The sequence below is a fragment of the Lutjanus erythropterus genome, chromosome 7 (genome assembly GCF_056507025.1).
Source record: "Lutjanus erythropterus isolate fLutEry1 chromosome 7, fLutEry1.hap2, whole genome shotgun sequence".
Lineage (NCBI taxonomy): Eukaryota > Metazoa > Chordata > Actinopteri > Lutjaniformes > Lutjanidae > Lutjanus > Lutjanus erythropterus.
In genome coordinates this window covers 6,455,480-6,483,359 of record NC_139323.1, presented here as the reverse complement: position 1 = coordinate 6,483,359, position 27,880 = coordinate 6,455,480, and the positions used below count along the sequence as shown (strand labels likewise).

General features: G+C 39.6%; 1 protein-coding gene across 4 annotated transcripts; it reads left to right on the top strand.

The window, feature by feature from the left end:
- Positions 1-53: 53 nt before the first annotated feature.
- Positions 54-27,856, top strand: podn (podocan). 4 transcript variants are annotated; one of them, XM_084722464.1, is made up of 12 exons: positions 56-744; positions 4,824-4,896; positions 9,037-9,309; positions 9,426-9,519; positions 13,043-13,107; positions 16,992-17,101; positions 17,191-17,347; positions 18,798-18,913; positions 19,208-19,421; positions 19,594-20,037; positions 20,480-20,628; positions 27,261-27,856. In XM_084722464.1, the coding sequence occupies exons 3-12, from the start codon at positions 9,052-9,054 to the stop codon at positions 27,415-27,417; spliced, it is 1,764 nt and encodes a 587-aa protein (XP_084578590.1). In that variant the 5' UTR covers positions 56-744; positions 4,824-4,896; positions 9,037-9,051; the 3' UTR covers positions 27,418-27,856. The 4 variants fall into 4 exon arrangements, with proteins under 4 accessions (XP_084578592.1, XP_084578591.1, XP_084578590.1 ...); XM_084722462.1 differs by having other exon boundaries at positions 59-744; positions 9,034-9,309; XM_084722466.1 differs by lacking the exon at positions 4,824-4,896 and having other exon boundaries at positions 54-744.
- Positions 27,857-27,880: the final 24 nt, after the last annotated feature.

Here is a 27,880-nt window from a genome sequence, read left to right as displayed (position 1 = left end):
GTAAAACCTGAAGTTCAGTGAACCGCACTAATGCACCGTAATGGTAGCAGATGTTCACACGCTGTGTCTAGTGGGAGGTGGGCTTGTTGAAAAAGAGGCCTAAATCCAGGGACACGTGGGACATTAGATCACATCCTGTCGGGCCTTCTTGGCAGCCTGCTCTTCCACTTTTTTAATTTATCACTGGGATATTTAGGACAACTCATCCGTCTGAAAGTTTGGCTCTCTAAGAACATTTTAACAGATCGTTTTCAACACATTTTATCAGTAATCTCCTGAATAATAACCAGTGGATAAAGATTCAGTGGAGAACAAGACAGATCATATGTATTTGAAGTGATCAGGCCTCTTTTCCCAAGTCTATGATTATAATCTCACTTGAATCTCACTGGAAAGTTTTGCTGAATCCAGAGACACCAACAACACCAACTTATTACACTAAAACTGGACTGACCTGCTGCGCAGAGGAAAAAGAATCCAATCTTGAGGAAAAAAATATGAGAAAAAAGGAAAGAATTTGTGTTTTTGGCTCCAGTTCAGGTCAGAGCTGTCTCTGTTACTCACTCCCTTCCTTTTCACTCTCGCCTGTTCCCCTTCCTTTCTTTCTCTTAACTTTCCCTCTCCCACTCCCACTCTGTCTCACATCTGGAGGGTATCTGGAGTGGCTGTGTGACTCCTCGCCTGCTATGGGACAGCCTGCGTTGGGACTGGACGTCAGACTTTCAGCAAACGTCGCTCGAAGAGGTAAAGTAGTGCACCAGGACGCTGCTTTTCCAGACTTTACTGCTGCATGTTTTATAGGCTGGACGTTATGTTATGTGGAGCTTAAGCTGACCTTAAAGTGTCACCGTCATTCATCCACGCATGACAATTCTGGCATCTGTGCTTCAGACAATCCAGACTGCTTCACGGTGCAGGAAAGGCGCTTGATGAGCTCTGCTCGGCCGAGAAAGGGCATGAAAACAAGTTGATGAGTTTTAAAACGCTCAGCATCTCTGCTAATAAAGATCATTCTTGCTCCAAGCTTTTAAATTGCAGAGTAACATGAGAGTGCTGTTGACTTCTCTGACCCTTGTGTGGTATGATGGTTTTATTCTAGCAAGGGTCAACATCATACAATAAGTGCAGGAGAGTGCACAGGCTTTTATTTTTCATTTGCTGTGGGTGTATGCACGCTGCTGTGTGTGTTTTCTGTGTGTGTATTTGCCACAGTCTCTCTGATGGATGGCTTTGCCTTGAGAGCTGCCTTGAGTGCTCATTTGGAATATTTTTTATCAACATTGGTGGAGATGATTAGAGAGCTTTTTCCCGGCTTTACCAAAACACTCTAGCCTCACAAAAACACGGCTGTGCTTGTGCTCGCCAGACATTTGGAAAAGGCTAGATTCATATTACGATATGATAAAATAATCCTTTATTGATCCCCCAGAGGGGAAATTTGGCTGTTAGAGGAGCAGAAAGATGGAGATAAGTACAGATGAATATTGGGATTATTAGTAAGATTACAATTCAGAATAAAGAACAATATACTACCATGCACAGTTCACACAAAGCTGCCAATTCATTATCATGGCCTCTAGTGAAAGAATGCTTCACTGGGTGGAAATCTCACCATTTTTTGTCTTTAAATCAATTAATACAGAAATCAATAAATTGTGCACAACAAAGAAGGGACAGCTGGACAAACTAATAAACCTAACAACACAGATAAAACACTTAGAGCTGCAACAATTAATCTATTGTTAATTATTGTTGTTTTTAGTCTTTTTTTTTTTCTTTTTTAAAGAAAAAATTCTGTGATTTCAGCTTCTTACATGTGAATATTTTCTGGTTTCTTTACTCCTCTCCACATGTTTGGGATGATTTTTCAAGTGACAAGCTTGTGACAGGATTAATTAAACAATTTTTGAATTGTGGACAAAACATTTGAGGACATCACCTTGAGCTTTGATCGACATTTTTCACCATTTTCTGACATTTTATGGACCAAACAAGTAATCAGTTATTTGAGAAAATAATCAACCAATTAATCGATGATGAAAATAATTGTTACTTATAGCCATAAGAACACTATATTAGGCTAAACAATTTCATCATATTATATACTTAAGTAATCCAAAACTAACAGAAAGCAATCAAGTTACGTTACTTTAATATTGTGATACTTGGATTATGTTACTGACTACATTTTTAACAGCTAATCTGAATACAGTTTCAGAGTAACCATCCCAACACTGTGCATATGAGATATAAATAAGAATATAATAAATTGCTCAATAAAGTTCAAACACAAATTACAGCCAATGGCGGTACACATACAGTACACTCAACTAGTGTTGAACTAACACTACGTTTACACTTGGTATTACAATGGGAATAGTATCCAGGTACATTATCCAGATTGTTGTATGGATTGTGTGTACACTTACCTAAGATACAAACACTATGCAAGCCAGACTACCTCCAGATATGATCAGGCAGGTCTGATCATGTATCATTTACAGCTTACGCTAAAGTCTGTGTCAAGGGAATTCAGAATCTTCCTTCTAAACACATTATACATGTGAGAGAACTGTCCTGAGTCCAGGACTTTTTGGGCGGACTGAAAACATGACTTGATGTGCCGGAGCCATGGTCACCCAACACTATATAAGCGCCATTACAGCTCATTTCAGTTCCAACAATGTGACACAGAAGGAAAATAAATACCATCCTGTCACCGTCCTCTGGCCCTGGTGGCTCAAACATGTCTGGACAAAAGCTGCTAGACAGAGTGTCCATGTTTCAGGTCATTTTCAGCTCATTGTGGTGTTTGACACTGAGGCAGCGGAGCACACACTCCCCCAGTGTTTCTAGAACAGAGCAAACTGCTCATTTTTTCATGATTCATCCCTAAAATATACTGGTGGCCAGTGAAGGGAAGCTAGTATCAGGGAAATGTGCTCACACCAGCATTTACCTGTTAAAAGACAAACTGAAGCATGTTGGACCAATATTAGGTGTGAAAGGGAGTCTTGGCTCACACTAACATTAAATGGTTACGATAAAAGCATATAAAACTGTTCAAAATTGCTAAAAGATTAAAAAGACCTGACCTTAGATAAGAGCTGGAAAAAGTTTGATTTTAGTTTAGTGTGTTTATGTGCATGCCCAGATTTTTTATAGTGTCCTTCACATGTGGATGCAGGTATGCAGGTCTATATGAGGGGCATCTCAGAGTTATCTTGCAAGACAGCTGGATGAACAAGGTCATGCAAGAATCTATCTTGCTATGCTTCAAGTTATCCATTTATGTCCGCACAAGGTTATATCTAAAAATAGAGATTATTTCTTTATTGAAAGAAAAGCAACGCAGTTGAAGATAGGCTGTGCTAGATGTGACAGATGGTTCATCCAATCACCTGCCAAGTGTTTTTTGAAAGTGCCTGCCCTTTTCCAAACAGTTTCTAAAAGTGACTTCCCAGATGGCTGTGTGTAACAAACCATCTGGTGTGTCAGATTAGTTACAGACAACACTTGGCTCTAATATGAGCACCTCAGTTTTGGTCTCATCAGAATTTCAAAAGTCAGTTTCAAAAGGCCACCCAAGCCTTGATATCCTTTAGTCAATCCAGCAGTGAGTCTAAAGAGTTTCCATCTCTTCGGTTCAATGGCAGGTAAATTTGAGTGTCATCTGCATAACAATGAACTGACATGTTGTATTTTCGTATTTCAGAATTGACCCTAAGTGCAGTATAATGGTATAGTATGAGATATAAAGTATACTATAAGGTGAAATGTCATGATATAGTATAGAAATGTAAAGCAAAGCACAGAATAACATATATAGTACAATAAGTACAGTATGAATACAATATAGTATAGTGTAGTGTAATAATTCAATATAATTTACAGTGTAAAAAAAGAAGTTGAGAAGACTCATAATTTCAAGGCAGCTGCCGTAACTATTTTTTTGAATTTTGAATCAAACTCAAAACGTTGCTTCACAAAGTTTTGAAGTAAACTAATCAACGTTTTGGCCTAAGCTTTTGTTGAGTTTCTTTTTTAGATGAACTTGAATCTTTTAGTTTTAGAAGAAAAAAAAAAAAAAATCAAAAATTGTTCACAGTGAGCTGTCCTTTGAGTGCTTTGAAATTAAATGATTGCAATTGAAAATATTAAAGTATTAACCATTATTCAGTTTACTTAACAAATTGGGAAATACAAATGTCTCACAGTTTCTAAACTCAAAGATTCAAGTTTATTTAAGGACAAAAAGTAAATTTTCTCAACAGAACTTTTTTAGTTGGTTAAAAGTTTTGGGCCAAAAACTCAAAAATGTATTTGTCGACGTATCATTTTCATTTCTACAGTGTAATATGTAATATAATATCATGTAATTAATAATAATGATGGTAATAACAATGAATGAGTAATAATTATCCTAATGATAATAAGTATGTCATAATATATAATAATACATAGGTATCAAATGAATTAGCGTGCAGTATTTGCAGAGAAAGTCCAGTGCAGACAATGGACAGGGAGAGCAGTGTGAGTGTCTCCCACTCTTTGGGAATTGGGTTGCGTGTGTGGGAGGGGGAGCTGGTCAGTGCGATGACAGTCTGTGGTCTCCACTGCAGTCTGAAGTTCTCCGTGTTGCACCAAGGAGGGATGATCCGCTTTTTAAATCTATCCCTGAAGATTTGTTCATTTTTTTTTTTTTTTTTTTTTTTTTTTTAATGAGCGCTTTTGTGTGAAATTGATTCGGAAGCACAGAGAGCAGGCTGTCATGCTTGTTGCTTAATAAGTTTTTTGTTTTTTTTTCACATTCTCCTTTGCAGTTGGTGAGGACTGAAGCTTCAGACTCGGCAGAGAGAGCGGACAGAGAGGCGGCTGTCTTTTGTTGTTGGCCTGGTGCGTAAACAATGCAAACACTCTAGAATCAGTTCCGTTCCAGTGCATTTTTAGACGTAATGATGTAGGACTGGTCCTGCAGTGACAGACCAGTGTTGGTGGATTGAAAAGATTTGAAGTGAAATGATGAATCACACTGTACATGACACTGGACATACTGTTGTGCAAGAGCATTTAATTTGCTTGCCTTAAAGGACCAGTGTGTAAGATTTATTTAATGACAGAATGTTATGCTAAATATGTTGTCATTAGTGTAAAATCACGTGAAAATAAGAATGAATGTGTTTTTTGCTTGGAAAGGGAGAGTTCATTTGGTTGCAATCTGCAACCTCACCGCTAGGTGTCACTAAATCCTACACACTGGTCCTTTAGAGGGACACTCCAGTGATTTTGCATTGGACTTATGTAAGGTGGAGGCAAGGTGGAGGCAAAATTGAGGCAGCAGAGGCAAAATATCCTAAGTTTTATACTCTTATATGGGACAAAAACCAAAAATCCTGGATCATATAGTTCCCATAATGCCACTCAAACATCCTCCCTGTGTAGTAAGTGCCCACATCTTTCAAACTCACTGCCCCCAGTTTGTAACACAGTCTTAGCAAATATCTGGAAAACAGTTTTGCAGATGATCTTAAACAGAAGTATCAGACAAATTTCATCTCAAGTGGGCTGGACCAGGGAAGCCGCTGCAAATCAATACCGATTCTAGGGCTACAACTAGTGTTCATTTTAATTATTGATCAATCTGTCAATCATTTTCTCAATTGCTTTGCTTTGTCCACAGTTTACAGTCACAGAGGTCTACGGAAACCAGAAAATATTCACATCTGAGAAGCGGAAATCATAGAATTTTGATTTTTTTTTTTGTCTTAATTGTCATAATCTTGTCATTTGAATAACATATTTCTCTGACATGTTTCTGTGACATTTGAGGACGTCATCTTGAGTCTTGATCAACACTTTTCACCATTCTCTGACCAAATAACTAATTGATTAATTGAGAAAATGATTAACCGATTAATTGTTGATCAAGTTGTGATACTTGGATTACGTGATGGACTATATTTTTTAACAGGTAATCAGTAACTGTATCTGAATACATTTTTAAAGTAAGCCTCCCACCACTGTATATACTGTATGTATTCCAGGAAGCTTGTTTCAAAATATCCTCTAAACTACAATCCATGCATGCAGATGATTTCCATGCCAATAGTTTTTTCTACCGTTTCACCTCTGGTGGGCCGTGTATCCTCCAGAGCCACAGCAGACATTATACAGCTGTTTTTACAGACTGAGTAATACTCACTGCGACCCATAAATTGATTCTGACATGTAAAATTGGTGCAGTGCTCCTTTAAAGTAACCATATGCAGCCATTTGTCTCGAGGCGGGATTTGTCTTCTCTCCCGCCAGTTTGTCGTTTAGGACCAGTCAGCCTCCTGCCAAAACACTTGCCTCTCATCATGAGGAGGGGAAAAAAAGCAGTATGTTCAGCAGTTTCAGAAAATTCCTCTGTGCTGCTCACAGTATGTCCTTGTCTCTCTCTTGATGCTGTTGTGTTGAATCTCAACTGTGAAATAAATAAAAAAAGACTTGGGATTTTGCTGGTGCTGTAACAAAATAAGGCATGCTTGCAACCATGTCAGTTGCAGAGCTTCAGCCCCACAACTATACATCAAACTGGCAATTCATCATTATCCCCCAGATGCCAAGGCCACGTCCTGTTCTTGGGGGAAACCTCACCGTTTAATATAATGGGAGAGATGAAAATACCATAAATCTGCTGTGTGGCAAACTGTAAAACAGATAAACATACAAATCCATCACGATCTCTGGTTCCCCATCATTCCTGGAAAGGAAAAGGATCCCAGAACGAGAGCAGTAAGACTTTATGAGCCTCCAGAGAACAGTAATTCTTTATTTGGGCAGTAGTCTTTTTGATGACAATAAATATGAATTAGCCTCCGTTATACAACAATTAACTGAATAATCAGCTATTAATCAATTATTAAATTGATCGCCAACTATTCTGGTAATAGATTAATCAGTCAACATATTAATCAATAATGAAAATAATCATTACAGGTAAGACATAAAAGGCGGCGTGCAGAATTAACTTGCTTTCTCTACAAGTTTCACTTCAGTCGCTCTGTTCAGCTCATTTCTGTTACCTTCTCTCCAGACATATTGGATCTGTTGCTGAAATGCTGCTTGTAAAGCTCAGAATATACAAGCGCCTTCCCATTATTTATTCACGTATTTGTTTGTATATGTGCTGAACACGGTCGAGTGCCACTTAATGGCTTTGTGTTTTCACTCAGAACGTACAGCTTTCTAATTTTCCACCTCAGCAGACAATATTCCTAAGTGAGACAAGAATTTAGAAACAGAAATGAAAAATTTGACCCCTATGACAATAATTCTGTCTGCACTACGCAGTATCAAAAATCTGTCACATATATTAGCTTATGCACATTATTTTTTAAATTCTTTTTTTTTTGCAGGTTTCACTAACTGCAGCAATCAACCGAGTAAAGCCTGATCCACCTATGTATAATTTGTGGACTCAAAAGGCTCTGAGATATTTATGTGATGGAGCAGATAACCTATCATCTGAGATTACAAAAGAAGAATTTGATAAGAGATGGATTCCTATAATGAGCTTATTAATACAGTTATGACCCCAGCTACCCAGGTGGGCTTTTCAAACTTGACGGGATGAAAATAAAACTCACAGAAAACGAAAGGAATGTGGAGTGTGCAGGGCAGGTGAAACCAGACAGTGCTGCTGCAGCCCCAGGACAGGAGGGCTTGTTCATCTTTATTAAACATGAGTATGTTTTACCAAACTGACAAATATTCGAATGGCCAACTCTGACTGACCAGGTGGATATCCTGGACTTTTTTTGTGTAATACTGACGAGGTAGGTGTAATATGTAACACAAATACTTTAGTTTGACCCATGTAATCTGTGCTTGATGGGAACCTACAGCATCACACTTTAAAGCAGATGTGCACTGACCAAGCTGCCATTATCAACACACTGCGAATGAGGACAGCTTATAATTGTATGAGCTGTGGTGCGGTACAATGATGATGACTGGCATGACCACAAACTTTATTTGAGAGCCCATCAGTAGCCCAGCATGGTCCATCTCACTAACTCAACATAATAACTACCCATTCTTCAGAACTGGAACAAAACATATCCTACCAAAAAAAAAGCAACACTGTAATTACAATTTTCTGTTTATTCTTTAAAAGGTGGAATTGTTAAAATGTTTTGGTTTGCTTTATTTTTTTTAATTCATAAGCCTGCTGTGTGCCAGAAAACAGCCTTCAAACACTTTGAAAATGTCTTAAAAGCCTTCAAAATCTAAAATTAATGATATCTACTGATGCCGCATGTATAAAATGTACTATTATTATAATTAAAGTTGTCTACAATCTTTTTTTTTAGGGAAAATGTTGGTCCTGAAAAGTTGTGTCCTAGATTTCAACAATTTTTGCAAAAATGTAATCAGGCATAAGACAGGATATACCCTAAGGACCCCTGTCTCATCTCCTCGTTTAAAAAAAGTCAAGAAAACTGCTCAAGCACTGGTAAACTTTCTTACAAATTCATGAAATAATTTTGCGATCAGATGTGTATCAACCATAACATGTCAACTCTGTAGCCCTTCTAATTCAAAGCTAAATAAGAATCATGGTTTATTTTGATTAAGTTAATTAAGAGAACTCTGAGCAACTTTGAAATATAAAATGGGTGCTCAGTACGACTATACTATGAAATGAAAAAATTTAACATTTTGTCAACTCTGTAACATGTCAGCTCTCTATGACTTAATAAAAAATCACTCCTTGGGAGGTTGGCCTGTTTCAAGGTCTAATAAAGAGTTTGATCTTTTGATATATATTTTCTAAAATAGTTCAGTCAAATTCAAAACCCTCTCCAAATACAGTTTTGTCCAAATTCTCAAGAGTGAACTAAAAAGTCTCAAAGTATAAAAACACCTACTACTGCTTCATTGGCCAAAAAGTAGCAGATTGTAGTTTTAACGAGGTCCTGTTTCCAGGAACAAAACACCCGGTGACCTGATGTTTTCAACTTTCCCGTCCATGTGTTTGTGCAACAGCAGAGCTCAGCAGTGGACATGGCCAAACATTCCATCCTGCAGGCCCTGAGTGTGCTGCTCTTGGCCTGGGTGTTGGTGCACTGCCAGGCCCCTCTCGAACCAGAGGAAGAGGAGGAGGAAGAGACAAACGCCGCAACAATAGGGACGAAACCTGAGCCGATCGAATGTCCGCTGGAGTGCAGCTGTACGGCAGAGGGGGCAGTGGACTGCGCCGGAGTCGACCTCATAGAGTTCCCCGCCGAGCTGTCTGACAAAACCCGCCAGCTTTCTCTACAGGTCTTTCACACGGTTGCACACGCACAAAGCCACATTTTGTAATTCTGCGCAGATATTTGTGACTTACTGTCGTCCGCCTTTGTATTTACTGTCTGTGTTTGGTCACCTGATGCCAGAACAACAAAATCGAGGAGATAACAGTGGAGCATCTTTCCCATCTGCATCAGCTAGAGACTCTCAACCTTCAGAACAACTGGCTCACCACAGATGGTAAACACTGTAAAACAATCTAAACACCTACCTAGGAGAGCTGATTACAGACTCTGCAAGGTTGTTTTGTGGCACAAACAGTTCTGTTTATTTCCCGTTCAGCTGTGGGTCTGTGTTGACTTGCCCTTACCCAAGTCTGAGCCTTAAAATGTCAGGTCAGTTTGGAGCAATTTATTCTGACTCTCTGGGGTGTTTTTTTTTAAAGATATATAAAGATATCTGTATTTTATAGAAGAATGCATTTTTGCAGTATGTCTGGCTTACAATAAAACCTTTTCTCCCAGCCAGTAGCTACATCCAGGAAATTGTAGGCAATTGAATGCTACATTGGAAAATCTTTTGTCGGATGGGCAAGTTTTAAAATGGCTGTGCTGCTCTAAATCAGGGGCTTTCAAAGTTTTGATGACTGACCGGCCCTTCGCTAAGCCCAACCCTTCTTAGTTACTGTTGCCACGCCTGTCAAGCTTTTCACTCTGTGACTGCACAGATGCTGTTTACAATAATAGTGGTCAGTGGCACTGATGAAAGTCGGATGGCCGAAAACATTTTGGTTCATTTTCTACCAGGCATGATCAAGTAAAAGGCTTGTTGGACGATGCTTCTTCTGAGTGTGACCCTCTTTTCTCTGTGCAGCGGTGGCAGATTTAACATTGAAATTGGGAGCAATTGTTGAAACATGAGGTCTTCGATTCCACGGGGAAGTAAAGAAAAGCAAATTCTCATTTCTGGGTGATGACCGGGGATTTTGTCGACTAAAATGATGACTCTCACTGGCAGTTTTCAAAAGTGTCCCTGGCTAATGCTAATGTTAAAGCTCAAACTTCATGAGTCAAGACTTTTTAATGTTTCCATCTGTCACATTTTAAAAAGATCATCCTATGAAAGTGTATTACCTATGTAAAGTTCATTAACAGCTGTGTACATGATATAATGTTAATATTAAAAGACTAAAGCTAGCTTACACCCCAACAAACACTGGTCGGATGGTGAAATATATATACACATATATGTACACAATAGGGAAAATGAAGTGCAGTGGACTTTGAGACGGTCACCCAGCTGGACCACTTCCCCGATTCCATTCCCCACGTGCGCTATTGTGTTTGTCCATTTTTTAAAGACTATCAAATAAGACGCCACTGTCCAGACTCTTGAAACGCAGAGAATCGCTGGTCTCTCAGCCTCCTGCACACCGCTTCAACGTGGAGAGAAATGCAAAGCTTGACAGGCTATGATTGGACAGTTGCTGTTTCACAGGGGAGGGGCTTAACGAAGGCTCAATTAAAGGAGCCAGTATATGACTGAGGGCCATGCAGGAAAAGCCATGAACTTGCTGCCGGATTTGTGGTTGGTCACCTAATTTTCTTCTTGTGAAATGTGGTGAGATGTATCAGTGTTATGAGTAGCACGTCTGTTTACCTCTTGTACTGTACAGTAACGTTACCTTGTCTTCCTTTTCATCCTTAACATCGTTACTTCATTTTTGTAGGTTGCTTGGCACACACTGATAATTGTATTTACCGTTTGTTTTGTCTATAGTGTTTTTGAGCATTTTGATAATCATCACGGTGTCTTATGTGACTGTTAACATTTGCTAGCTAGGTAGCACCATCATCTTCATCCAAACTTGACGGAAACAAAATAAAACTCACCAAAAATGTTTTTTCTCATCTTTCCATTCCTCCAAAAATCACAGACTCTGATTTGGTTGAAATGAACCCTGAATTCTCTGCGTTAGATGTGAAAATGTGGGTTTAACATTGATAAAGTTACTGTCAGCCACCAGCATCAGGGAGAAGTGGGGTGATTGGTGATTGTTGGAACAGTGGAAAGATGAGCCAATATGTTCTTGGTGAGATTTATTGTTTCTGTCTAACTTTTACTAAAATCTCTTCTCTACTTTTTTTTACACTAGTTAGTAGTTAGTATCTTTGAGAACATCTTTTCTAGATCGAGTTCTGCAAAGTGATCTCCTCTTCTTACTGGCATTGGTTAATTCCTTGTTTGATTTTAAAGAAAATGCCAAACCCCAGTTGTGGATCTGGCATTTACAACAGAATTCAAAATATGTGTTTAAATGGCAAAAACCAGACCTTCTAACAACTGTTCACGCCTACTGGCTAAGCCCACGCTGTTTGTGCATGGAGGTGTGGCTGAATGCCAGTTACTCATTATGATTCTGGCTAACAGTGCTGCCAGGATGATCAGATAGCTTGGCGGTTTGTCTTCCTGGCCAGCTGCAGTTTCCACAATGATTGCGAATTGAGCATTTTGTTGTAATGGTGCCCTTAACAGACCAACATAAGGCCATAATCCTTCACGGGAAAAGATTTGATGATTGTGTACCTGGCTACAGCGTATAAAGAGAAAATGACTACACTGTGTTATATGGCTAGTCATTTTAAAGGGACAATTCACCCCAAAATCAAAAATACACATTTTCCCCCTTGCCTGTAGTGCTATCCTTCCATCTAGACAGTTTTGGTGTGAGATTTTTGGAATATCAGCTGTAGAGATGTCTGCCTTCTCTCCTTCCATAATGGAACTAATTGGCACTCAACTTTTGGTGCTCAAAGTGCAAAGAAATACACTAGAAAGTCCCAGCCGTGATGTCTTTTTCAGAACTACTCAACCCCCAGAAGAGTAGATTTTCAGTACATGTACAAATTGATCTTTTAACTCTGAGTCATCGAGCTAAAGCAAGACAAGAATCATCAGTGTTACTCAGTGGAGGCCAGCAGATTTGTACAGTGCTGTATGCTTGCCAGGCTTCACGTTATCCATTTGTGACCACACCGAACATAGAGCAGCCAATCAGCATTCTAGGTGGGACTACTGGCAGCTACAGGCATGTTTTTAGGTGTGACGACAGTGAGAAGCGCACATGGAAGTGACTCATCTCGAGCAAACAATGGCGGCTCCCGAACAGGTTAGAGTAGATACTTCAGTTATATCAGAGCTGGAGGGTGTAAGGACGGCGCTGAAGGCTTTTCTCAATGGAAAAGATGGTTTCGCTCTTCTCCTGACAGGCCTCTGCAAGAGTTTGATCTGATTGATTAAAATGAGCCCGTGTTAGACGTGATAGATGGCTGGTTTACCCAGTCACCTGCCAAGTGTTTTGTTTTGAAAGTGCGTGCCCTTTTCCACTTCACTTACACTGAAGTGAAGACGCTCAGAAGCAGCGCAGCAATGTTACTGTGTCACTGATCTGCAGTTAAAACGGAGGTTTTTATTTAGAATTTGACATATTTTATGCTTGTGGAAACAACTGCGTTTGTCCTCAAGGGCCATCAAAATCACACGTTAGCCAAGTAATATGTGATCTGAATACAACGCGAGGTTTGCTTGTAATATCACTTTGCAAAACTTCTTTTGTGGTACAGAATCAGCCTTGGGTATCTAAAATTAGTAGTTTTCTTAATGGGATTTGAGATGATCTTAATGAGTACCATGTGTCTGATGAAAACTATGCACACTGTGTACTTGTTTCTTGGCCTGTGATGGTATGCTTTTCTCTTTATAGGTCTGGAAGATGAAGGTTTTGAGATGCTCGAACAGCTGGCTTATTTATACTTGGCCAATAACAAGGTGAGTCATCCACCACATTTTCAAATGTTTGTTCTCAGCGCTGACCTCAAATCTGCTGACATGTTGCGATAAAGCAACAAGCCCCGAGAGGTTTACAGTGATTTGAGAGCAGCTGAAGGGGTGTTATCCGGCACGACGGAACGGAAACCTGCAAGGTTTTTAATAAAATAAACACACAGGAACAAAAAAATGTCATCATTTATTCATTACAAACAATCATTCTTCCACCAGGCAGTTTAGTTCTTCAGAGACATTTAGCAGAATGGTTGCCAAGTAACATAGATAGTAACATAGTTATGTTAGTGCTCCTCTTTGCTGGTTCAGTGGTGTTTGGCTCTGCACAGGTGCGTTTGAATTGCACAAAAGCCAAAAGCACCAGTGTCTTCTCTTGTTACAGTTTGGACCAACACTAAGATTGCAGGGATGATTCACATTTATTCCCCGTCACTGACATGATTTCTCCTGCCTGTAGGCCAGAATCAGGGAGTTTTTGTACAGCAGTGGTGTTAGTGCAGGTTGTCTCAGTGCGAGCTGCTTTAACACATGGGAGTAGCCTTCAGGGATTTCTAACATTGTGAAATGGTCCATTTTAACCCAACAGTATGATCTCTTCTATAGTTTTGTTGCTTAAACTTAACCAAACTGCAATTGAAACTGAAAATAATCAAAGAAAGAAACGTAATAAGTCAAATAAGTCTAAAAATAAGTCAGTATTGACTTTTCACCCGTGACTTGAATCCCAGTCTTCTCAGTGAAAGCAGGTGGCACAACTGCAGCACAAACTTAAAGGGATGTTGTTGTTCATGATGTAAAGCTTACATACTTTGTTCTTTAAGTCCTCAAATGGAAATTGTGCCTCCATACATTTTTCTTCAGGCTGTGAAAATTCATCCTCTACACTCCATCATGAAAAATACTTTTAAAATACTTGTAAAAATTTAAAAATAGGCTACATACAAAAAAAAAAAACCCATCAATGCACATTTAAAAATACAGTTGTTTGAAACTAAGGCCCCCCACTAGATGGATAACCAATCATATTTACTTGGGAATTAGATTTCAGGGGTGCACCCCCCATGCTGCCCCTCTAGAAAGGCTCCAGGAAAGAACAATTCACCACAAATGTGATGTGAATGCAGCACGCTGCAGCTGCAGCAGGCTTGCAGCATGCAGCAAATATTGGACAAAGTTGTGTAAATGTGTGTTTCTTGTATTATTCCCGGCTGAAAATGAACATAAACATGAACCTTTCCTGTCTTATGTCTTATTTTGTGGATGTCCTGGTTAATTTTAATATATATAACAAAATATATAACTGTCACACTCAGTCCAACTGGATGTGTGATATTCACCTTTTTTTGGCCAAGTCCTTCATTTGTGCTGCTTAGCAACGGCCCACAAACACCCTAGCAACCAAGTGTGCCACAGCACATCCTATAGTTGAGTTGATTCAGTTCATTTGATTCAGAAATGGATGAGGAAAAGACTGATTGTCAAGGAGGAGATATTTTAAAGAGCTCTATGACCCGCAAAACTACCTTACAAAACCATAACCATAAAAAAACTTGTTGTATGGCCATTGGCGGTCACATGAACAGAGTCGGTTCTGTGGGTTCTGTACAGAGTTTGTGTAAAATGACATCAGATCTGCTGCATGCATATCACTGCTGTGCTGCATGTGATGTAAAATAACCAGTGCATCCATAGTGCTTCCATCCATTCTGGCAGAAAGCCCTGAAGGCCAACAACTCCCAACACTCCCAGGTCATCAAATACCGATGTTTTGTCACACTCCACAGTATCTCAAATTCATAGGAAAACAGAGGCAGGGAGTTCACATCTCTTTTCATTTATCTTCATCCTCTATTCAGTCTGTTTCTTCCAGCCACTTTTCCCTGCAGTAAATCTGAGAAAAATCTGACATCTTGAAACAATTTGTTTGGCCCAGTAACACAAATATAACACGGTGACATGTGTGTGTTTATGGAGTATTTTACAACAGCGTCGAACATGGCTCAGCCAATCATAATCACTATCCATTTTATGCTGGCAAGTTTTTTTTTTTTTTTTTTATGTATAACTCAAAATAATTTCACTCTATTATATTCTGATATGTTGACATAGTGCCAGCTGGCAGAGATGGGTGGCAGTCTCCTCTCATACACTCTGTGTGAGCTTATGCTTGTAATCACTTCCAGTATGGCTGTGCCAGCTGGTCAGAGCTAAAATGTTACTGACCCTTTTGGACACAGAGTGAGAGAGAAAGGATGGACAGATTTGTTTGTGCGTCCACGAGGATGAATAGGCAAACGGGATACAGGAAGAATAGGGGATTTTTAAGTGCTCACTAAGCCTTAAAGACACCCATGCTGCTTTAATCCATAAACCATGTTATAAAGGAGAGAGCTCTAAATGAACATCTAATCTCACCAGTGCTTCTCGGATGTCTATATTCTCTGCTATTTTGTGCAGTGCAGCGTTCGTTCTGGTGGGAGTGAGGTGAGGAAAACCCTGCTTTTAGCCAGACAGCATTTCTGGTTTGTAGCTGTTACGCTCCCGAGAGTTACACACAGGAAATCACAACATGCCCATGTACTGGTACCTTTATGTCGTCACAGTTCAAGAGTTAACAGGTTTGGACCCAAATGCAGACAGTGGAGACAGATGGGAGCAGTTCAGTGATATTTAATGAACAAAAACAAAACCATACAAAAAGCTCAATATAAGGCAGGGTGAGTCCCCGAACAAGATGAGGTAAAACCAAACAATAAATCCAAAATGTGAGGAAGGAAAAACACAAAAAATCCAAAAAGAGCACAGAGGAGAACAAACACTAGGGGAAAAAAAACACAGGGAAAATTGGAGGCTTCATGACGAGACAAGGACAAACTAGAGACTAAAAAGGCAAAGACACAGGGTTAAATACACTCGGGAGGGGGAGAGTAACATGACACAGGTGAGGGCAATCAAGAACAGGTGATCCAAAAGAGCGGGAAAACAGACAAAAACAGGAAGTAAAAACCAACAAGGACACCGAAAGGAAAACATGCCAAAATAAAACAGGAAGTGACTAAGAAAACCCAAACTATGACATACATACCTGCAGAAATTGCAATAAAACTCCCTTGAATCTTGAACTTGAGCTTATTAAAAGTAGGCAAGAAAGGCAATTAAAACTACACCTCACATAAAATTACATACTAAATACATACTATGAATAAATACACACTGAAAAAATCTGCACTGTATGCTACAGGAAGAGTACACATTATAGATTATTGCAGAATAACTTATTGCACTGTCCAAGTTTTGTAGTTTTTTTAGTATTATTGCAAAAAAAAAGTTGAGAAACATTGTGGACAATGTCACCCAATGATTTAAGGTGGCTGGCAATATTTTTAAAGTTGTACGTTTATTTATTTATTATTCTCTTAATCTCTCTGTGACATATCTTTCTACATTGTACAGTTTTATTTGTCTTTGTTTTTTGTGATTAGTTTATTTCTTCTTCAGTACTCCCTGTACTGTTATTTGTGTTGTGATGTAAACTATTGTGTTGTTAATAAAAATACTGCACATGCAGAATAGATTAGACAGCTGGCTAATATGCTAATAACAACAAAGTTTGTTTAAGTGTTGTAGCTGTAGATAGCTATCCAAGGTGGCATCCTGCTTGCATGTACAGTTAGATCACATAAACAGTAGCAAACTGACTAGTGCCTGCTTCTTTGGAGGTTTTGGTGCAATTTTGTGAATTTGTGATCATGTATGGTAAAAAAAAAAAAAAAGACTACCCAATCATTATCTGTCTTTGCCAGTCTCATCAATGGAATCATTTTTTTTAGTAACAATGTCCTGCCATGTTTCTTTTCTTGTGCTTGCAGCTCACATCAGCACCAAAAGTCTTACCACCCTCCTTGGTTAGTGCTGATTTTGCAGCGAATCAGCTTACGAGGATCTACCCATACACATTTGGCCATAAACCAAAACTAAAGTAAGAATGTGTGTTTGTGTAACCTTACCCTTTGTTCTTGGAATTATGAACTTTTATACATGACAGTGTCCCTTGATCTTGGCTTCCAGGTCTGTGTATCTCCATAACAACAAGTTGACTGATGCAGGACTTCCTGATCACATGTTCAACGGTTCTGACAACCTGGAGATCCTCACCATGTCCAGCAACTTCCTGCGAGTTGTCCCGAGGAATCTACCCTCCACCCTTTACCGTCTCCATCTTAAGGTCCAGCACCTCTTCAGTTTGCATTTACATGTTCAGGCCATGTGGTTACTACCATGACTACTGCCCACTTGAATGTTCCCCAAAAAAAGCAAAGCATCTTTTAAAAGTGTCTGTTGCTGCTACGGTCCAAGTCTGTTTGGTAGAAACCTTGTCCCAAGCCCACTTTTTCCTCTTGTCCTTGTACGTGGTTACTGCTGTGCTTTGCAGCTCTGGATATTCAGAAGCCAATGTTATTATCTTCTCTATGTTTGCTTTTTTCTGACCTGTGATGTCTGCTATTTCTGCACTGCTCAGACGTTCAGCACAGTGAATTGATGTGGCAGAGCAAAATCTGTGTGTATCCACATGAGTGGTAACCAGGGGTAGAAGTAACTAATTACAAATACTGAAATTACTGTAATTGGTCGTTTTTTGGTGTATTTGTACTTTGATGAGTAGATTTTCAAGTCTGTACTTTTACTTCTATATAAATATGCATTGCAAGATGTAATGTACTTAATTACTTTTAAAATCATAGTTGAGTACTGAGTATAATTTGAATAAATATCCAAACCCTCCATTTGCATTTTAGTAGCCATCTGATCACAATCAGGCCAATGAAAAGAAAGACACATCTGGAGTAAGAATGTTAATGATTAACCAATATATTCATGGATATTTGATCAATAGTCATGGCTGTAATTGCACCTCATGTGACTTTGTTTTGTCATTTGTTGAATAATTAATCTTAAATTTAGACTTAAAATGAGGAAAAAAAAATGACCAAAACAAAAATGAAAATGAGGAAAAAATGTGTTTTGTATCTTTGTATCTTGTATCTCTAGTTTGGAGAACTGACTGTGACATTAATGGTTAAAAGTAACTAATACGCAATTAATGCTTTTTACTTTTACTTAAGTTTCTTACACCAGTATTTTTTACTTGTAATTCAGTCATATTTTAGCAGTGTAACAGTTCATATACTTGAGTACAGACTTTCCACCACTGGTGCCAACTAGGGCTGGATATTGGTACTCAGTACCTTTAAGGCATTGATTAAAGTAACCCAGTACCCTAAATTTGTCCAGTCAAATATCTACATTTAATCCTTTCGGTACCCAAATCTAGAAATAACATGATAATGAAAAAAAAAAATTATGATGAAATCACTGCAAGCATTCTTCAATGCAGAAAAACCTTTGAAAAAAGGTATCAAATGAAGTGCTCCATTGGTATCGGTATCAGTTAAAGGTTAATCGTATTGGTGCTGGTGTTGTCATTTTTTAAACCATAGCCAAACCCCAGCCACAATGATCAAAACCACTGCCCCTGGCTACCTCACCTGCATTGAAATGACTGGAGGCAGTGAGTCACTGCACAGTGGTATGAAAAGGCCATTAGGTAGATGATCTTGTCTCTTTTCATTCATGAATATATGATGATAAAATAATGACTGCTCTTCTTGTTACAGAGTAACAAGCTGGAGAAAATCCCAGCAGGGGCCTTTGACAACTTAACAAACCTCCGAGAGCTGTATCTCCAGAACAACCTCCTCAGCAACGAGGGCATGGACAACCAGACTTTCAGGTGGACAAAAGTCCTCACTCACAATCCCCCAGAGGTTCTCATGTTGATATAACGTCTTGATGCCATTGCAAATGTGAAAAAGAAAAGCACTGACTGTAATAGCGTTTATACGTTCAAGTGTGTACCAGACAACAGCGTCCATTGTCAATTCTCATGTTGCAGTATCAGAGAGAGAGAGGGAGAGAGAGAGAGAGAGAGAGAGAGAGAGAGAGAGAGAGAGTGAGAGAGAGAGAGAGAGAGCTCACAGTACAGGAACAAAGATTTTCATGACTTCCTCTCCTTTTCTCCTGGCAGCCTACTGAGCAGCCTGGAGTGTTTGGACTTGTCAAATAACAACCTGAGCGTCGTCCCCAAGGGTTTGCCTCGCAATCTAGTGCTGCTACATCTGGAGAAGAACTCCATCCGCAGCATCCCCGGAGACGCCCTCACTTCTGTCCGAAACCTGGAGTACCTGCTCCTCCACAATAACAAACTCCGCTCACGTTCCATCCACCCAGCTGCCTTCCAGGTTTCTTTTTATTTCTTATTCCTTTGTATCTTTTACAGGAAAACTGAGCTGTGTAAAAACTAGACTATACATTTTATCTTTTCTGTTGTAAGAGCAGGCTAGCTGTGACATTTAGACATTTTGTCTTTATGTATAACAAAGGATCACCCTTTGAGTCTTGCATTTCCACTAGGGTTTGAAGAAGCTGCACACTCTCCACATGTACAACAACTTGCTGGAGCGGGTTCCCAGGGGGTTACCTCGGCGGGCCAAGACCCTAATGATACTCCACAACATGATTTCCGAAATTGGCCGCAACGACCTGGCCCTGCTGTACACCCTGACTGAGCTCAACCTCAGCTACAACAAGCTGACCAGCCCCAGGCTGCATCGCGAGGCCTTCAGGAAGCTGCGCGTGCTGGAAACCCTGGACCTATCGGGGAACAGCCTTCACTCGATGCCCCTCGGACTTCCTCGCAGCCTCCAGGTGCTTGAAATCAAGAACAACCAGCTGAACTCCATACCGGACGGCGCGCTGACGGGCATGGTGAAGCTGCAGAAGCTCATCCTGAGCGAGAACCAGCTGAAACTGAATTCTATCTACCAGGGAGCCTGGATGGAGCTCAGTGCTCTCACAGTGAGTGGACTGGGGACAAAGACACAGATCAGACAGACATTTTAAGCTCTTGTCCACTACAGGAACAGTCTGTAATGCCTCCATTCCAATCCCTGGCAGTTAGTTTGGTGAGATAAAGGCCACATAGGCAGGAGAAGGCAAGCTCTTTCTCTTTAGGGCACAAGGCTGTGGCTATTTCCTGATAGCAGAATGTAACAGCGTAGACCCTGTAAATTCTGAACGCTTGGAAAGTTTTGTTTGGTCACTTTTTGTCAGCTTGAGTCCATTAAATGTCACCTCCTGAGTGGAAGCAAAAGTGGATAGAATACACATTTGATTTGTTCCTGCAGTGGAAAAGTGATACTAGTTACACATAGAAATCATATTTCTTCTCATTTTTCATTAATTTGTCACATACATTTGTGAAAATGTTCATTACTGATCATGCATCTTGTTCCTTTAGACGCTAGATCTCTCTGGCAACCAACTGTCACACATCCCGTCCGACCTGCCTGAATCTCTGGAGTACCTTTACCTTCAAAGTAACCGCATCTCCAGTGTCCCCGCCACGGCGTTTGAAGGCACTCCAAACATCAAAGGCATCTTCCTTCGGTAAGAGACGCACAATTCATTTCGCACAAACCAGGAGATTGTAGTTATTCGATTCAGTTACTGGTAATTGCCAGTGCTTGAATTTCTTTACAACAACCCTATTCATTATCCATTATTGTTTGCACAAGCTGTTTCACTTCAGAGAAGCTGCACGACACATGCAGGAGGGGATACAGGCCTTAAACTGACGCTCCTCACCATCCTCCGAGTTTCTTTTCCTTTTGAATTGATCTCCACTCAGGAAATGATTGTGCAAGTGCGAGCAAAGAATGGCTGTGAGGAAACCAGCTCTTCTAGAGCAGCTGCAAACGTGCACCGGTATTCAGTTCTTTTTTAAAAACTTATTTTTGCAATGAAAAGGTTTGGATTACTGCATTTATTTACTTTTGTAGTGTCTGAGAAAAGATCACATTCCTCACAGTGCCTAAAACTCACAATCACTAAAAGGAGCCTGATGACAATATGAACGTAGTGTCAAACTCTGCAAAACTGTGTTCAGAAACTCTAAATCTCAAGCAATAGTTTGGAAATCTGCTTATTCATCTGTACGGTCTATGAGGCAGCAGACAGCAACTGGTTAGCTTAGCATTGCTAATTTCCCTGTTGACTAGCTGACTAGTTCAACAGTAAGAAAACAGTTAGAAAGTAGTTAAAAAGCACAACTTTGTAATTGATGATGTTAAACGCTGACCGTTGAAATACTGCATGTATTTAAAGCCATTTGAAGCTGTTAACCACATTCCACAACAGCCAAATCTTGTTTTACATGCTGTTGAAATGTGGGAATCAGACTCCTCCCTTTTGGTGAGATACTTGCACAAACCTTTAGCCTTTCTGGCAGGCACTCCATCCCTCTTACATTCATCCATCATGCACCTCTTCTTCTTCTTCTTCTTCTTTTATTGGCAGGCAGACTTTGCTTGAATGACTTCTCGTCATTAGATATACATGTTACAGCTACAGTAATGAGTTTTATTGAATTTAGCATCGACAAATAGGCTCAGTGGTGTGTGCCTACCTTATCTTTCTTCATTTAAGCCACAACGCTTCCCTGCCAATGATGAGATATCTTCTCAACTGCTGTTTTCACTGTGAGATGTTAGGGGGCGCTGTGAGGGATCATCTGACAAAAAAATCTGTCACTCCAAGACGACGACAACCATTGGAATAGAGCAGCAGCAGAAGAAGAGGGTGTTATCTAGCATGAAAATATGGTGTTCAGCTGCAGATCCGCGGGTCAGAGAGCATCATGACCTGGCCACAGAGGCCACGTACAGAGCGGGGCTGCTCATGCCACAGCAGCGGAGGCATGGCGAGGGTGTTCACACCGTAGCGCCCAGGAGTCATGGCACAGCTGGGTCAGAGAGCGCCATGATCTGGGCACAGAGCAGGGCTGCTCACGCTGCTGTCACCAGATGTCCAAAGCAGCCGTGATACAGCAAGGCTGCTCACACTGCAGCCCCTGGGACTCACGCCGCAGAGAACGCTCCAGCCCCTGGTCCAGTGTTTCAGATGAGGGGGCAGGACACACACACACAAAAAAACAAAAAGTCGATATTCTGCTTAAAAATGTCTCCTTCACAAAAACGCAGTTTTCTCTGTCTGAAAGTTGGATCTTTTAATGCAACTAAACAGTGTTAAAGTGCTTATAAAAAAGAGAATGAAGGAAGCAAGAACAAAACTTTTCTTGTGTCTGAAACCAGAATATTTGTCTTTCTTTTGATATATTCCATGTGAACATTTTCATAGAACTGAATATTCTGTGGGTGTTGAAAAATGCTGCTGCTGGCTGGGAACTTCCTTTAAAAACACTGGCGGGGAAAGAGTTAAATACTGAAAATTTGAAATTTTGAAAATCTCAAAAGCTGATGTGAAAATTATGGCAACTATATTTTTTTAAACCCCCCAAACGAGGCCCTTTAAGTGCACTGTATTTTGTGCACGAGCACATGTATGCACTAATGCATGACCCATGGGCATTTTCATCTGGACAGGGGGCCATTATTTCCCCACTCAGCTCACCTAGAGTGCAGCTCTCAACACCACGGACACCATGAATGTAGCAGTTTAGTTGCTGTGTTCTTGACAAAGAAAAGAAAGAAAGCCTCCCAGAGCTCTTTATAAAAGACTGACTTTCTCCTCAGCATGATGCCACTGGGCTGGACGACACAGTGACTATGTGTACGTGCATACAGTATTCTTGCCCTTATTCACAAAAAAGCTACTTAAGTTCTAGCTTAAGAAAATTAATATTCCACTAATATTCATATTTACATGCAGCCATGCATACTGATTAACATAATGACTTCGATATATGCATATCTGAAAGCCTGTAATATTCAAGTCTTTCAAGACTCTCAGCAAACTGTCTTGCAAACTGTTGGCTAGCTGGTTTGTTTACAACACACAAAGCTGGCTATGTGTTACAAACTACATTTAGCCCCAAATGAGACACATACTGTATTCCCAATTGTGCTGTACATGTCCACAAATGCTCCCCAAACCTGTCCCACATTTTAATTGGAAAATGCAAAGTATCCAACCGGAGTACGTCATTTACAGGACTCGTATCAAATTTGGAATCTTGTCATATTCTGAATAACAGCGGAAGATTAATGTGTATGTGAGCATAAAACATAAGTTTGGGACATTTTAGTGTTTTACAGATATTTGTCGGGACTCAGGCCACCAAGCTTGACACCAGGACAACAGAGGTCAAAAGCACACACATTATGTACTCAAGTAGAAGTACAGATTCAACTTCTTTACTCGAGTAAAAGTCAAAAAGTACAGGCTTTTACAAGTACTCAAAGTGTAAAAGTAAAAAGTCGTCCTCTGAAGGATGTTTCCTCACCTTTTCTCTGCTGTCTCCCTTTCTGTCTGTTTCATCTTGTTACATCTTTTATGTTGCTTTTGTCAAGTTACATTTTTCATTTTTCAATTTGTTACGTCGTTGTTATCTTTTCACATCTTTTACATAATTTTTGTCTGGTTACATCTTCTTACATTGTTTTTGTGTTGTTACGTCTTGTTACAATATTGTTACGTCTTTTATGTTAATTTCATTTTGTTGTCTTTTACTTAATTTTTGTCTAAAATTTTTACATCTTGCTACATTGTTTTCGTCTTGTTATGTGTCTTACTTCATTTTTGTCCTGTTGCTTGATACATCATTTCTGTCTTGTGTGTTGCTATGTTGTTTTCATCTTGTTATGTCTTTTAGTTTATTTTTGTCCCGTTACATCTTCTGTTATTTTCACTGTCTTCTTATGGGTTTTACTGGTTTTTGTGTTGCCACATTTTTGTCTTGCATTAAAACTCAAGTATTAAGCCTGTTTTAAAAGGTAAGGAGTATAAAGCAAGTATTTCTACTTAGTTACTTCCCATCTCTGCAGGACAGTGCTGGACAAACTGGGACATCTGGTTACTGAAGTGTAAAAATGACACAAGTTATGTGCCAGACTATTTCTTGGCAGGCGGAGTGATTTTCTAAGCTTGCCTGCTGTTGGTAATTACCGTGCACACATGAGAGTGGTATCAATCTTATTATCCAACTCCTGCCAAGAAAGCGAATAAGTTTTCCAAAATGTCAAACTATTCATTTACAGTTTTGTAACACTATGAATGAATACAAACCTAGAATTATAAATGTTGAAATGTTGGTTTTGAACTTTCAAACCCTGCTTTTAACTTAAAACAACACAGTTCAAACTGTCCAAACTTACTTTCAACCTTTCAAATTATAGTCTCGGTGTTATGTGAAGAAGGTTTTACGTCATAAAAGTGAACCTTGTGTTATGAAAATATCCTTTGTGTCCTGGCCTGTTCCTAATCAACTAAATTTACTATGTGTTGTCCAGCTGAGCTTCATTTTGCAGAGTACTGCACTGTGGTATCTAATCTCTCCATCTCCTCTACCTTGTGTGCATTCAGGAAATTTTCCACTTTGGTTTATTCCACATAGTGCAGCGGGCTTATGCCTGCAGGAGCGGCGGTCAGACAGCAGAGTAAAGAGGTTTCGGACACACGCTTTCAAGGCTTTTGTTCTGTTTTTGCTTTTCAGCGTGACCTCAACCTAGCTGCTTTATGCTCATGTTATGGGCCTTGACCCCTTCCAGGCTGCTGCGCTCTTCACGTTGTTCATATCAGCTGCTGCCACTTTTTTTTTTTCTTTTCACCAAAATCCCCCTACAGATGGGAGCCTTTGGCCTGAGCCAATTTAGAGCCGCTGGAATGCTCGCACCAGTGGGGGAAGTGGAGGGAGGACTTATCTGTGTTAATAACTGCATTCTGGCCAGTTGTTAAATTCATGAGCAGCACGCACAAGCATTTTCACTGATTGATAAGAGTAGATTAGATGTTTCTTTTTTTCATAAGTGCTTTCTCTAAAGTGAGTAAAATACCTGTGATTGTGTCCCACTCAAAACATTAGCGTGGGTGCAGTTCAATGGGACATACGCACTCAACAAATGTGTCCCACGGTACTGATCCCTGAGCGGAGAGAAGCCGTCTGATCCTCCTGACAGATGTGATTTGTAAATGTCACCTGCTGTCTGTTAACCATCTCCTCTGCATGCCAAGATTTTTGCTTTTAGCCCAGCCATAGCCAAAGCCAAAGCTATTTGATCAGCTGTCAAGTGAGGAAAAACACCTCGCAAACCAAGACATTCTTATTCCAGGTTGTCAAATACCGACATCTTTGTCATACCCTTTGGTGTCTCATAGAATTGCGCAAGGTGCGCTTTATCGTCTATATGTAGAGATGGAAAGTGATTAACTACACATACTAAGTTTTCAGGTATTTGTACTTTACTTGAATATTTATTTTTATGACAGTTTTTTACTTTCAGTCCCTAAATTCCAGCACATATATCTAAACTTTCTACTCCTGCATTTGAGGGAATTTATTGATTATTTTTTATTTTGTGTCATAGTGCACCACCTCCACAACATTAAGACTGATTTCAACTGACTGATCATTTAAAATGGATGTGACAATAACACACAGAAAAGACGTTTCCTTGGTGTATCCATCAGTGCATATCGCACACAACAGACGTAACTGGTTGAAAACGAAGTAAAAGACATAAAAAGTGTAACAAGACGAAAAGTGACAGAAAAGATGTAACAAGATGGAAAACACAAGCCAAAACGGACAAGAGAGGGAGAAGTGTTTTTTGAAAGTGCTTGCCCTTTTCCAAACAGTTTCGAAGGACAATTTCCCAGATGGTTCTGTGTAACAAACCATCTGGGGTGTTGTGTTACTGCAGCCCCTGTTTTACATTTTTATTTTTTTCAGGCCAGTGCTGATGGGACCAATGTGGGTCGTATATATGTCTATGATTACAACCTCTTCCAGGGTTGCCACGTATTAAGTCATCAGAAACGTTTCACTCTTCTTCTTTGGGGTAACTTCTGACTTGTGGATGTTTAGCTTAACATCCATGCCACTATAAAAGATGATATGTGGGCAGTGAAAGTGACATAATTTGAAATGGATATATGTATTTTTTTGTATGTACATCATATTTGATACATGAGTTTCTAAGACTTCTACAGCATCACTATGATCAATCATCAATATGACATTTAACTGAAAATCCTGCTGTACCAATCTGAGACATGTCTTCTGCCCTCTGGTGGATCATCAGTAAACTGCAGGCAGCAGGTTGTCTGAGTGCAAAATCCAACATGGCTTCCTTCAAATAGTGAAGTAATTTAAGAGTGAAATGTCATCCTAAGATAAATTTAGAACAGAAATTTAAATATTTACATGCTTTTTTTTAACATTGCAAACATTTATGAGCAAGTGAGCACTTGCTCATAATTGTCTTTTAGTTGATTTTCAGTAAAACAATTGCTTGGCTGTCATAATTTATGTAATATATCTATCAGTTGAAATTATATTGATTTATTAATTGATTTTTATCAACCACAAGGCAAAATAAAAAAGTTCCTGTTTGAAAAAAAAGAACCAAACCAACTGAAATGTTGGCAATGAACAATGTTTGTTTTTCTTTCAAAAAAACCCAAAACAAACTATTGTGATTAATGGAATCTCATAAATGGCTGAAGTATTATATATGATACAAACAAAATATCATTTATGTAATAACTGTAGACAAAACGTTTTTGTGCTCTTGTCAAGGAGTCCAACGGAACACTATCATTTAAAAAAATTACAACACCAGTACCTTTAAAAGTATACTGATACGGAATTCTTCATTTGATAACGTTTTTCGAAGGTTCTTCCTTATGGAGGAGGTTGATTGGCTGTGAGCAAAATCATATAGTGTTTTTTTCTTAAATCTGTGTACTTAAAGGATCGGTTGGACGTATTGTTTGACTGGAGAAGTTTCTACACTACTACTACTACTACCCTTGGTACTGGGTTATATCATTCGATAGCTTAAAGGTATTGAGTACTGATACTCAGCCCAAATATTATGTCACCTGACACAGTTGGGTTTACAGCGAAGCAACTTTGAAAGCCTGGTGCGTCTCACACAGACACTACATGGCACCTTGAGCGTTTGAATAAGACATCAAGGGACGTGGCATAATGTTGGTATTTGACGACCTGGGAGTGAGAACAGCCGGCACAAACCCGCCTCTCTTTGCTTCCCCCTAAGGTTTAACCGCCTGTCTGTGGACTCCGTGGACGAGAGCTCCTTCGCACACCTGTCCAACCTGCAAGTGCTGGACATCGGCACGGGAAACGCCGACCTCTCCTTCAAAAAGGAGGAGATGGAGGGCGATAAAAGGATGGAGGAAGAGCAGGAAACATAAGACACGCTCAATTAAGCTGACATTGGACTGCACTGTGTCAAGGACAGAAAGGGCTTTTAAAATGGGAATGAACCTGTGAATGTCATTTCCCAGGTCCATTATTGTATTGAGTGACAGAGTTACATATTTCTGGTGCAGGATACCGGATGTTTCTTTAGTTTCCATTTTTTGGGCTGGTTAGTATTACATATCTTTATATCTGAGCTAATATTTGTTTTTGACTGTTGACATGCAACATCTATCATCTAATTGTTTTTCTGTGCTTTATTCTAAAAAAAAAAAAAAAAAAAAAAAAACCCTTCACAAAAGTCAATGTGAATTTTTCCCATGCAAAACCAATAACAAATATTTAAAGGGTAACTTGGGTATTTTTCAACTTTGACCATATTTTGCCATGTTTTTTTTTGTCTAAGTAACAAAGTTTTGAAACTGGTCCTTTATTGATGGGAGTTGCAGTGTAATC

Bases quoted from the DNA above. Each gene is read 5' to 3' on its own strand.
- podn (XM_084722466.1), top strand. From the start codon at position 9,052: ATGGCCAAACATTCCATCCTGCAGGCCCTGAGTGTGCTGCTCTTGGCC. The intron at 9,520-13,042 runs GTAAACACTGTA...TTCTCTTTATAG, and splicing joins CAACTGGCTCACCACAGATG to GTCTGGAAGATGAAGGTTTT. The intron at 13,108-16,991 runs GTGAGTCATCCA...TTGTGCTTGCAG, and splicing joins TATACTTGGCCAATAACAAG to CTCACATCAGCACCAAAAGT.